Source organism: Cervus canadensis, chromosome 3, assembly GCF_019320065.1.
Source record: "Cervus canadensis isolate Bull #8, Minnesota chromosome 3, ASM1932006v1, whole genome shotgun sequence".
In the NCBI taxonomy this organism is placed as follows: domain Eukaryota; kingdom Metazoa; phylum Chordata; class Mammalia; order Artiodactyla; family Cervidae; genus Cervus; species Cervus canadensis.
This window is the reverse complement of record NC_057388.1, coordinates 100,801,164-100,813,161: the sequence shown is the minus strand read 5'-3', so window position 1 is coordinate 100,813,161 and position 11,998 is coordinate 100,801,164. Positions and strand designations below refer to the sequence as shown.

Below are 11,998 nucleotides of genomic sequence, written 5' to 3'. Positions count from 1 at the left end.
TTTGTCTCTTTGGGGTCTTTTGTGGTTCTATACACATTTTAGGCATATTTTTTCTAGTTCTGCAGAAAAATGCCTTGGTATATTGATAGAGATTGCATTTAATCTGTAGATTACTTTGAGAAGTAAGAACATATTAAGAACATTAATTATTTCAATCTGTAAACACAGTACATTTTATTTGTGTAATCTTAAATAACTTTGGTCAATATCTCATAATTTTCAGAGTACCTCTCTTTTTACCTCCTTGGTTAGGTTTATTCCTGGGTGTTTTGTCTCTTTAGAAACCTGTATGCAGGATGAGAAGCAACAGTTAGAACTGGACATGAAACAACAGACTGATTCGAAATTGGGAAAGGAGTATGTCAAGGCTGTATATTGTCATGTTGCTTATTTAACTTATTTGCAAAATGCTGGGCTGGATGAATCACAAGCTGGAATCAAGTTTACTGGAGAAAATATCAACAGCCTCAGATATGCAGAAGATACCACTCTAATGACTGACAGTGAAGAGGAACTAAAGAGCCTCTTGATGAAGGTAAAGAGGAGAATGAAAAAGTTGGATTAAAACTCAACATTCAGGAAATTAAGATCATGGCATCTGGTCCCATTGTGTCATGGCAAATAGGTGAGGAAAAAGTGGAAGCAGTGACAGATTTTATTTTCTTGGGCTCCAAAATCACTGTGGACAGCAGCCTCGAAATGAAAAGATGCTTGCTCCTTGAAAGGAAAGCTACAGCAAACCTAGACAGCATATTGAAAAATAGAGACATCACTTTGCCAACAAGAGTCCCTATAGTCAAAGCTATGGTTTTTCCAGTAGTCATGTATGGATGTGAGAGTTGGACCATGAAGAAGGTTGAGTGGCAAAAAGTTGATATTTTTGAACTGTGGTGCTGGAGAAAACTCTTGAGTCCCTTGGACAGCAAGGAGTTCAAACTAGTCAATCCTAGAGGAAATCAACCCTGAATTTTCACTGGAAACACTGATACTGAAACTGAAGCTCCAATACTTTGGCCACCTGATGTGAAGAGTCAACTCATTGGAAAAGACTCTGATTCTGGGGAAGATTGACGGCAAGAGAATGGGGCAACAGAAGATGAGATGATTGGATGGCATCACTGACATAATGGACAGGAATGGAGCTGTTTAATCTCTGGGAGATACTGAAGGACAGGGAAGCCTGGTATGCTGCAGTTTATGGGGTCACAAAGAGTTGGACCTGATTGAGCTACTGAACAACAACAAATGCTGGTTTCACGGAATAATTTGGAAGTATTTCTTCCTCTTCAATTTTTAGGGATAGTTTCAAATACAAAATAGTTTGTATTTCAAACTATCCCTAAAAATACAAATACTTAGGGGGATGGCACATCAGTTTTTAGATGTTTAGTGGTCTAGGGCTTGTTGCAATATGTTTTCCAAGTGGAGATATTTATTGAATCTTGAACAACTTACCACTGAAAACATGGCACCCTTCTTGTAAGCCCTTGGACTTTGCAGGCAGAGTTTACTAAACTGGGAATGATAAAGTGACATCATTGGGTGACTCCAAAGGATGCCGGTTTTGAGTGGTATCCAGAGGATAAAAGGGGTTCTTAAGCAGGTTCAAACTTTCGCATGAACAGTCTTGTTATGACTGAATTGTGTTTCTTGCAAATTAATATGTTGATGCCCTCTTTTCCCTCCTGTTAAGTGACCATCTTGGGGCCTTTTACGAGGTGATTCTGGTTAAATGGGGTCATTATGGTGTAACTCAGAAGTGATGCCATTATAAGCTGAGGAAGAGATGCCATTGCTCTCTTTACCCCATGTGAGGACACAGTGAGTAGGTGGCTGCATGTAAGCAAGGACAAGAGCCCTCCCTAGAATCTAGTTGTGGTGGCATCCTGATCTCAGGCTTCTAGCTTCCAGAATTGTGAGAAAATAGATTTCTGTTGTTTAAGTCACTCAGTCTATCGTATTTTGTTATGGCAATCTGAGCTAACATGAATCCTTTATTTTTGGCTGTGTCACTTGGCAGATCCTATGGTGCTGCAGAGATCCATGGTAGATTAAGATCACTGACTGTACTCTCTGGTTAGCCGCAGGCGGAGATTCGCAGACTAGACCAACAGGATTCTGGAGTAAGTCTATTCTCTCTGCAGCAGAAAACTAATTTTTTAAAAGGTTCTTTTGGACACTAAATAGATGCAATTTCTGACAAAGAAACACCAAGAGAACAGAGTTCCCCATTATGACACAGGCATTAGTCGGCCCAGAAATAATATATTTGAGTGGATATAGCAGCAGTCCTCACACAATGGAAATACCACAGTTAAGTATGAACCCAACTAGGTCCAAAGGGCCTGTGGTACAGAAGAACATGGTTCATACCCTATGTCACCTACTCTGGCTGCACTGATACCAGCCCCCACTTTCTTGTCTTCAGATGGTGCCTACAGCCTCATGGGTTAGGGAGGTCCTTTGTTTAGATTTTGGAGGAAATCAACTTCATGTGACTCACAGATTTGTTGGCTCAATATGTTTTTGTGAACTAAAGATGGATCATTGCCAAACTAAAACTTTATGCAGATATGCAATAGAAAAACACAGGTGGAGGAAATAATCTTAGTGGGCAGAGCTACAAGCAATATACCTGGTCATCAGTTCTGTGAGGTTGGGAAAGTGTCTTGAGGTAAAGATATACATGGACTCCAGGGGAGTGGCATATTTCTTGGCTTGTTCGTCTGGAGCCTTGTAGGAACAAGGTTAGCGTATTCAACACAGAAGTTCTGGAGAAGAGCCATCTGAAAGAACCAATACATTTGAACAGAATGTTTGGTTCTTGGCATCTCATGGAAGTGCTTATAAGAAAGTATGCAACACAGAGGAGGCATTGAACAATTAGAGGGCGGGATGAGTGGTTCTATGGGTGTCAGCAGCTCCTGTCCTCTGCTACCCAAGTCCTTATGTGATGGTTAAAATGGTGGTGGCTGATATGAAATAGACACTTCAATCACTGCACTTGACTTATGCCCTGGGATGTTAAAGTATATGCTAAAATCATACAGGGAACTTTACTCAATATTAGATGATAACCTATAAGGTAAAAGAATCTGAAAAAATATGTATATATAAAACTGAACTGTTGTGCTGTACACTTAAACTTTACATGATATTGTAAATCAACTATACGTCAATAAATAAATTATATGCTAAAATACCAAAAAATGTACTTCTTCCCATAAACAGCTTAGATGTTGCAGCTGCTGGCCTTTCAATAACAAAGACTAGTTCTGCGGCCTCAATAATGTACCATTTCTCAAGGAGATCATTCGAGAGAATAATGATCACACAGGCTCCTTTTGATTCCCGAGAGGGCAGTATTTTGTCTCAACTGATATTGATACATGTTCTAGGTATGGGTCTCTTTCCTGCCTGCAGTATCTGATTACTAGACCCATCTAATATCTCCTTAGACCAATGGAATCCTTTTTCTTTTAAGTGAAAAAGTTTCCACTACAGGCACATGATCAAGATATGTATTGATTTTTCATTACTTTCATTATCAGGAAACTCTTGACCCTATGGTATGCTACCCAAAGCTCGTACATAAGCAGTAAGGAAATTACTCGGGAGTCACACTCTTTAGGGGGTATGGTGATGCCCTTCAAGATGCGGCATGTAGTCTGAAACAATGGCCCTTCTGTGGTTCTTTTTCTATGATAGCTAAAATAGATTGGCCTCGAAGCCCACAAATCAAAAATGGTCTTTCTTACTGTCATTTCTGGTTATGGAAGTGCTGGGTCAGAAGGTAGGTACATAAATAATTTAAGTACTAGTAGTTCTCCAGATGGCTGCACCTGTTACGAACTCCCACTTGGAACTCTGACTGGTTCCCCATAACCCCGCAGCCCCTGCTTACAGTAGGTATCGCCTCGATTTCTGAGTTTTGCCTTACTGTGATGAAAGAACCTGGGCACAGAGATGGTACATCTGCGTAGGAATCCAGCTCATGTGAGCTTGTGTGAGTCTTTTCCTTGCTACCAGTTGAAGAGGAGCAAGATGTAATAATTTAGGGCTTCAGATTCGTTGAACTTTCAGATAAGTGGGAGAGACAGCTGGATGCACCTGGACTGAAATAGAAGGGAAACTTAGAATCATTGGCCAGTTCTGTCCTTAATTGTATCACTAGGGACAATTCTCTCTCTCTGGACATTTCCTCTCCTGAGTTAGATGGTGAAAATAGTTCCTATCTTCTTTTTCTCATCATTGGCTAGGGAGTGGATATTCACGTATCATACCTGAGAAGTTTTCTTAAAAATATTGGTTCCTTAGGACTGGGGGATGTCTGAGTAGACACAGTACTGAGTTTTGGGGAAAGAACACAGATAAGACAGTGAGAAGTCAGTAGGAAGTTTATTTTCCAGTCTACACAGATGCCCACCAACTCAGAAATGGCAGATTTTCCAGATCAGAGTGTTATAATGACATCACGTGTGATAACAACTTCATAAACAGGGGTGGAGATATTCACACCAGGAGGGCATATATTCTCCTCTGACACAACTTGAGCCTTCCCTGTTATGATCCCATTTTCTGGAGAGAAGAAGCAAAGCTGTGTCAGGCAACTGGACTCCACATGCAAGCCATCCTATCCTGCCTTTTACAGTGTCTGACGCTCAGCCCCGTATCTCAGGCTCACAGCTGTTAGGAGCCTCTCCCGCCTACCACATCAAATCACTGCCCACACTGCCTCTACCTCTTGTGTTTGCTTCTTACTCCAATACCTTATTCCTTTTGCTTTCTGCCATGTCTCAGCTGCACCTTGACAATTTGCCCTGTCCTCACATTTCCCCTTCTCTGACATGAATGCTCAGCAGGAAATTTCTTCACTTACCAGGTGCTTCTATCTCCCAGAAGAATCTTCTTGTACTAACACCACACAGACAGCTGGTAAAACGAAAATTACCATAAGGAAAAATGACTGTGTCAGAGACCTCCAATGTGTTTTTAACCTGAAGAGAAGAGGATGAGAAAGAGTTAACGAGAGTCGATCTGACTGAGGCAGCCCTGGAGTGACCATTAAACAAAGTAAACATTTCTGAGGCCTACACTGAAGGGGGAACTAGGGGTTTCCCCCAGACATCACCGGTTAATACATTCAGGGCCAGACTTGACTTTAGTGAACTTTTGGTAATTCTCTTTATCGGCTCTGGTGACCTTTAACCTGAGTTGTTAAAAAGTTGTCTTCTTGGATGTGGCAAATATCAAAGTTTTAAAGTTGGGTTTGAAGGTATCCTCAGATACCACACTTGTTTCTGTCCCCTGGTGTGGGAATCAACCCACTTTGAGGGTCTGGCTAACATTTAACTCATCAACTGATGTGTGAAATGTTCTTTGTTTTGAGGAATGGATGAGTAAGGGCGTTACCGTGGTTGGACTGTGTTTAGTTCTGGACTGAAGTTCCCAAACCGGAGTAGGCAGGAAATGATTTCAGTGAATTTGACTTTTGTCTGGTGAACCAAGATGGTCTTGGAGATTGGAAACATTTTGTCTGCTCTGATGTGGTGGCGAAAAAACTCACCAAACAAATCCAACAGGGTTTATTGTCCCAAGTATCCTGCCTTCCAGCTTTGTGATGTGGCATTTATCCCTCTGAGCTTCTCATTTTACTTTTATGAGATGGAGGTGTTGATGCTTACATATCTAATGTATGAGTCCATAGGTTTTTCCGTGTTTTGTGTATGATAAAGAGCTCTATGAAGGTAAAGTACTATGTGTGTTGTACAAATAATACACACTTGGAGTCTGAAAGCACTTGGCCAACTAGTACTTGGTGCCTGATATCCTCCTCAAACAGGATTATAAAACCTTTACTCAGATACAAACTCTAAGGAATGACTGAGATTCTCAGATGGGAGAAGAAATCTGCTGAGGTCATACCTGAGAAGAGAAAATACCAAAAGCTTCCTGAAAAAAGCTTCAGAGATGAACTCTGGAAAAGGCATGCTCAACAACATTTCTAGTATCATTTACATTTGAATAAGTATCAGATACTCTATGTAATTCATAGGGTTTTTGGTCGCTATGCAACTTTCCCGTCTGCTTGCATCTGTTTCCTAAAAACCCTAAGGAGGCCTTGAAGGAGTTGGGGGTTGCTATGAAATACGGAGAAGTGAGAGGACTAGGATCTGATATGAAGAGTCATTGAAGCCAGCAGGGAAAGGTATTGGAGGTAGGGACTGGGAAAGCCAGTTCTGGTCTGACAGTCGGTCTCCCATCTGTGAGGGAGACCATGATTACCGCATTGTTGCAGCTTCTCTCTCATCTGCCATGGCCTCCTGAGCATAGTCTCCCTCAAGCTCATCACTTCACAGGATGGTGGTAGGGATGTGGATGGCTCAGTTCCAAGAAGCTCCTTCCTCATTGACACTCAGTCTTATCCATCTTTGTTTTCATCCCCACTCTTATTGCTTTTCTGTCTTCCCTCTTCCCCTCCTCTGGTGAAGTGAAGTATCCTGACATGCTTTTAATCCTCCACTAATTTATTCTCTGTATACTATCAATTCATTTTTTAAGCTTTTTTATTATGGTAAAAGTCACATAATATAAAACATACTATTTTAGCCATACTTCACTGTACAGTTTAGTGGCACTAACTACATTCACATTGTTGTGCAACTATCACATCATTCATCTTTCAAACTTTCACCTTCCTAGACTGATACTCATGACTATTCCAGTGGTCATGTATGGATGTGAGAGTTGGACCATAAGGAAAGCTGAGTGCCAAAGAATTGATGCTTTTGAACTGTGGTGTTGGAGAAGACTCTTGAGAATCCCTTGGACTGCAAGGAGATCCGACCAGTCCATCCTAAAGGAGATCAGTCCTGAATATTCACTGGAAGGACTGATGCTGGAACTGAAACTCCAATCCTCTGGCCACCTGATGCGAAGAACTGACTCATTGGAAAAGGCCCTGATGCTGGGAAAGATTGAAGGTGGGAGGAGAAGGGGACGACAGAGGATGAGATGGTTGGATGGCATCACCGACTCGATGGACATGAGTTTGAGTAAGCTCCAGGAGTTGGTGATGGACGGGGAGGCCTGGTGTGCTGCAGTCCATGGGGGGGTTGCAAAAAGTTGGACACGACTGAGCAACTGAACTGAACTGAACTGAAACTGATACTCTATCCCTAATACCAGACCACCTTACCTGACTCCTGATAAACCTGTTTGCAGAACAAGAAACAACAGTTAGAACTGGACATGGAACAATGTACTGGTTCAAAATAGGGAAAGGAGTACATCAAGGCTGTATATTGTCACCCTGCTTATTTAAGTTACATGCAGAGTATATCATGCAAAATGCCAAGCTGGATGACTCACAAGCTGGAATCAGTTTTGCCGGGAGAAATATCAACAACCTCAGATATGGAGATGATACCACTTTAATGGCAGAATTCAAAGAGAAACTTAAAGAGCCTCTTGATAAAGGTGAAAGAGGAGAATGAAAAACCTGGCTTAAAACTCAGCATTCAGAAAACTGAGATCATGATATCCGGTCCCATTACTTCATGGCAAAAGTAGAAACAGTGACATTTTATTTTCTCAAGATTCAAAATCACTGCAAATGTGACTGCAGCCACAAAATTAAAAGCTACTTGTTCCTTGGAAGAAAAGCTATGACAAACCTAGACAGCATATTAAAAAGCAGAGACATCACTTTGCCAACAAAGGTTCTTATAGACAAAGCTATGACTTTTCCTCTAGTCAGTTACGGATATGAGAGTTGAAACATAAAGAAAGTTGAGAGCCGAAGAATTGATGCTTTTGAACTGTGGTGTTGGAGAAGACTCTTGAGAGTCCAATGGACTGAAGGGAGATCCAACCAGTCCATCCTAAAGGAAATCAACTGTGAATATTCATTAGAAGGACTGATGCTGAAACTCCTATACTTTGGCCACCTGATTTGAAGAGCTGACTCACTGGAAAAGACCCTGACGCTAGGAAAGATTGAGGGCAAGAGGAGAAGGGGGCGATAGAGGAGGAGATGGTTGAATGACATCACTGACTGAATGGACATGAGTTTGAGAAAATTCTAGGAGATAGTGAAATACAGGGAAGCCTGGTATGCTGCAGTTCATGGGCTTACAAAGGGTCGAACATGACTTAGTGACTGAACAGCAATCCCTATAAAACACTAGCTCCCAATTCAACCTCCCCACCCCCTAACCCCTGCCTCCAGGCACCTACTCATGTATTTTCTGAATTTATGAATTTGACTATTCTATCCATACCATCACTTCTTCATCCTTAAAATGGACATAATAATACACACATTCCAAACAAGGTTGCTCTGAAGTTCAAGGCAAAAGCATTTGCAGCTGACTTCTTTGTAAGATAGTGTTTAACTTCATATCAGTAGTGGTGACTGAAATTGTTTAGGAGGGCATTTCTTTTTTTCCTCCCCACTTACTATAACCTCCAGTTCTTCACTTACCACTATGCATTGAGATATGAGATTTGAAACTGCAAGTGTTATCACATAGCCCGTTGAGTTGTCAATTTGAGAAGTTGTCAGGTTCGCTGAAATTACATTCTGTCTAGATATGGCAAAAGAGGCAGAAATCCAAAGTCAGATCAAAGTCCAGGATTGAGGTAGCCTGGAAGGGAATATGGAAACAGGGGAGGCAGAGAGAGCAGGGGGATGAAATGAGTAGGGAAGAGACAGAGGCATCCATGCCATCACTCCTGAGGATCTGCTTTGCATGACCCCTGCCTATAGTCTGTGTCCAGCCAAGACGCACCTATTTGGATGTGCGTGTGTGCTAAGTTGCTTCAGTCATGTCTGACTCTTTGCAACCCCATGGATTGTAGCCCACCAGTCTCCTCTGTCCAAGGGAGTCTCCAGGCAAGAATACTAGGGTAGGTCAACATTCCCTTCTCCAGGGGATCTTCCTGACCCAAGAATCGAACCCACACTAACACCACCTGGGAAGCCCACCTGTTTGGATACCTAGAAGCAAACATATGATATTTACTTTTTTTTTTTTGGTCAACTAATGAGGGCAGAGATATGGGCTGAAAGAGCTGATTTCCCTTCATTACAAATTCTTGACTGAATTTCAGCGGTTCTGTTTGAGGTAGAAGTGATTTGATTGCAAGGTTTATTTTAGCTTATGATGTACTTCCTTCCATTTTTCTTGTGAAATCATCCCATAATCCAGGGAAACTCCTTCTCCTCCACTAGTGGAAGGATATGAACCTCTAAGAATCTGAAATATTTATTGTATCAATGAATTAAGTTTTGATAGGATTCATTTAGCTCAGCTTTGTCCATCAACTCACTGTTCCTCAGGCCTAAATTGAGGGGAACCTGGAAGTACTACTTAGTTAACCTAAAAGAATTGACCCCCAGCATATCCCGCACGGGCTTCTCAGGTAGAGTTAGTGCTAAAGAACTCACCTGCCAATGCAGGAGACATAAGAAATGTGGGTGGGTTTGATCCCTGGGTTGGGAAGATAACCTGGAGGAGGGCATGGCAATCCACCCCAATATTCCTTCCTGGGGTCTATAGACTGGTGGTCTATAGTCCATGGGGTAAGGAATCCACCTGCAATGAGGGAGACCTGGGTTCAATCCCTGGGTTGGGAAGATCCCCTGGAGAAGGGAAAGGTTACCGACTCTAGTATTCTGGCCTGGAGAATTCCATGGACTGCATAGTCCATGGAGTCACAAAGAGTCAGACATGACTGAGCAACTTTCACTTTCAGTCCATGGGGTCGCAAGGAGTTGGACACAACTGAAGCGACTTGGCATGCACCCACACACACACATACCCCAAACACAGCCTCTGCCCTTTTTGCCTCTCTTCCCCTTAGAGAAATCCCCAAATTTCTCAGGAATCCTTTTACCAAAATTTCCAAGGCTCCATTCCTGCCTGTTATATGCTCCTTTCTCCACATTCTGTTACATGTCTGTGTTTCCTTAGGCATTCCTGACTTCTTTCTGAAACTGAGTGCCTTTCTATTCGCAAATACGTAGTCCCCTTTCAATGCCTCTCCGTCCACGAATGATAGAATTGGAGACCACTTTTGTTACATCATGGCTCTGCATATAGGAACAAGTCCAGGGAAAGGCAGGATCCCAGAGCATGCTTCTACTGTTCCTTGATTAGAGAAATATGCTCAGATCTTGTAGACTCTGAACTCCAGTGTATGAGGAGGACCATATAAAGAAGATGAGACTGTTGCCAATGAAATGACAAGGATTATCTCAGTTGGTGAATCAGAACAACCCTTTTTACTGGGTAGTAACCAGGGACATGGCCCTTCTTGTACGGCTCAAACATCTTATTCAAAGTTTCACCCACAGCTCTATACCAAGCTCAGATTCCTGCCTATGTTTCTCTTTTGTGGCAAAGGGAGAGACTGAGAAAAGGATAGGAAACTGAGTTAAAACAGAAAGTAGCTGTAGGTTATGGATCCAGTAACCTCTCCAACAGGTTCTGAACAGGGAGAGAGTGAGACATGAGCCACAAATAGTGAGGACTCCCATCATGGTCCTCTTGGAGCAGGAAAATAATATTTAGGTGCATAAGGTGGGTTTCTGGGTTGGCAAAAGGGTCGTCCATGGAAGATTCTCTGTAGGGAGGAAAAATAGATGACTTACATTTGTCCTTGAGTTGGGACAGTCCACAGTGTCAGGCAGAGGCCCAGGAGAAGGGCAGCAGGGCTGGTCTTGAAGAGAAGCTGAAGCGCACGCATGCTGGAGGAATTTTATGCCCAAGAAGACTGTGTTCTCAGGGAGCAGGATGGTTCTTTATAACTCTAGCAGGATGACCCTGAAGCTATTGGGACAGGTTCACTTGGCCAAAATCATCACACCCGAGGGATTTCCCTCATTGCTAACTTTTTCTTTTCGTGTGTGAGAAAGGTCAGTGTTTAGCTGGAACTTTAAATTAAGGAGAGAGAGGAAGGAATGAATTGGACCGTTTCCATCTGCTTTTCAACATTGAAGTGTTCCTGGCTCATTAAGATTGATCCTGACTTAACTGTTCAAAACAGGATTCTTTCCTTTTCTAAGTCCTACTTCCTTGCTCTAAGTGTAAAGATCCATGAGGCGTCCTTTTCCCTTTGTCCTGTGTGTGACACGTGTCTTGTCTTCCTCTCAATGCCTCAACCCTAAAATTTGCTATAAGTTTTAGATATAGAGTGGATGCCATGAAACTAATGTCCCTACTCTTATCTTCTCTGATTTGCATTTTTGGTACAATGAATCATCTCTGGGTATAAAGTGTGTTTAAAGAGAATTTAATCCATGGGCATGGAGAAACTCAGATGAGACTAGGGGAGACCAGATATATATAGTGTGCATTTCTTTCTTTTTTAAAAAATTAATTAATTTATTTTAATTGGAGGCTAATTATAATATTGTAGTGGTTTTTGCCATGCATTGACATGAATCAGCCATGGGTGTACATGTGTCTTTCTTATGATACTGCCAACAAACAAGAAGCTGGTTAAATGCCTTTTTGTGATTGGATTGGTTTGTTAGGAGCCTTGAATTCTCATCACCTTTGTGGATGCTGCTTTCCTGAAGTATCTCAGAAAAAGTCCTGTCATCCCAGCTCTCTGCTTCTCTAGCTTCAGTTACTGCTCTGTCTGCTGCTAATTGCAGGATATTTACGTTGCAAGGATAGATGTTTAAAAAGCCCATTTTGAAGGACTTTCATCATCTCTGATTATCTACAGGAGAAAACGGTATCTGAGGAAACAAAATTAGAGTGACTAGGGAACTCTTGGAATTTCCCACCTACTACCTAAATGTGAGAACCATGGAAGAGCTGAGGGTCCTTGCATCAGATGGGGAGGTAAAGTCCAAGAGTGAGTGAGTTGGGGCAGCTGAGAGTGCTTCACTCTTACTCCTATAGGGTATCTCAGAGAACTAGCGTGCTGAAGCTAAGCATGACCTTGAGATGCCTTAAGGTTAGAGCAAGACCAGGGAAGGTTG

The 11,998-nt window shown here is 42.1% G+C and overlaps 1 protein-coding gene across 1 annotated transcript; it reads right to left on the bottom strand.

Moving 5' to 3' along the window:
• Positions 1 to 4,382: 4,382 nt before the first annotated feature.
• Positions 4,383 to 10,896, bottom strand: LOC122437974 (prolactin-inducible protein homolog). Its single transcript, XM_043462437.1, has 4 exons — positions 10,658 to 10,896; positions 8,486 to 8,588; positions 4,880 to 4,997; positions 4,383 to 4,578 (listed from the first exon to the last, which is right to left on the bottom strand). The coding sequence occupies exons 1-4, from the start codon at positions 10,750 to 10,752 to the stop codon at positions 4,454 to 4,456; spliced, it is 441 nt and encodes a 146-aa protein (XP_043318372.1). The 5' UTR covers positions 10,753 to 10,896; the 3' UTR covers positions 4,383 to 4,453.
• Between the last annotated feature and the right edge of the window lie 1,102 nt (positions 10,897 to 11,998).

Excerpts from the sequence above, each read along its gene's own strand:
- LOC122437974 (XM_043462437.1), bottom strand. The coding sequence starts at position 10,752 with ATGCGTGCGCTTCAGCTTCTCTTCAAGACCAGCCCTGCTGCCCTTCTC. Across the intron at positions 4,998-8,485 it reads TCATATCTCAATGCATAGTG|GTTAAAAACACATTGGAGGT; the intron begins GTAAGTGAAGAA and ends TCTTCTCTTCAG. Across the intron at positions 4,579-4,879 it reads CTGGGAGATAGAAGCACCTG|AAAATGGGATCATAACAGGG; the intron begins GTAAGTGAAGAA and ends TCTTCTCTCCAG.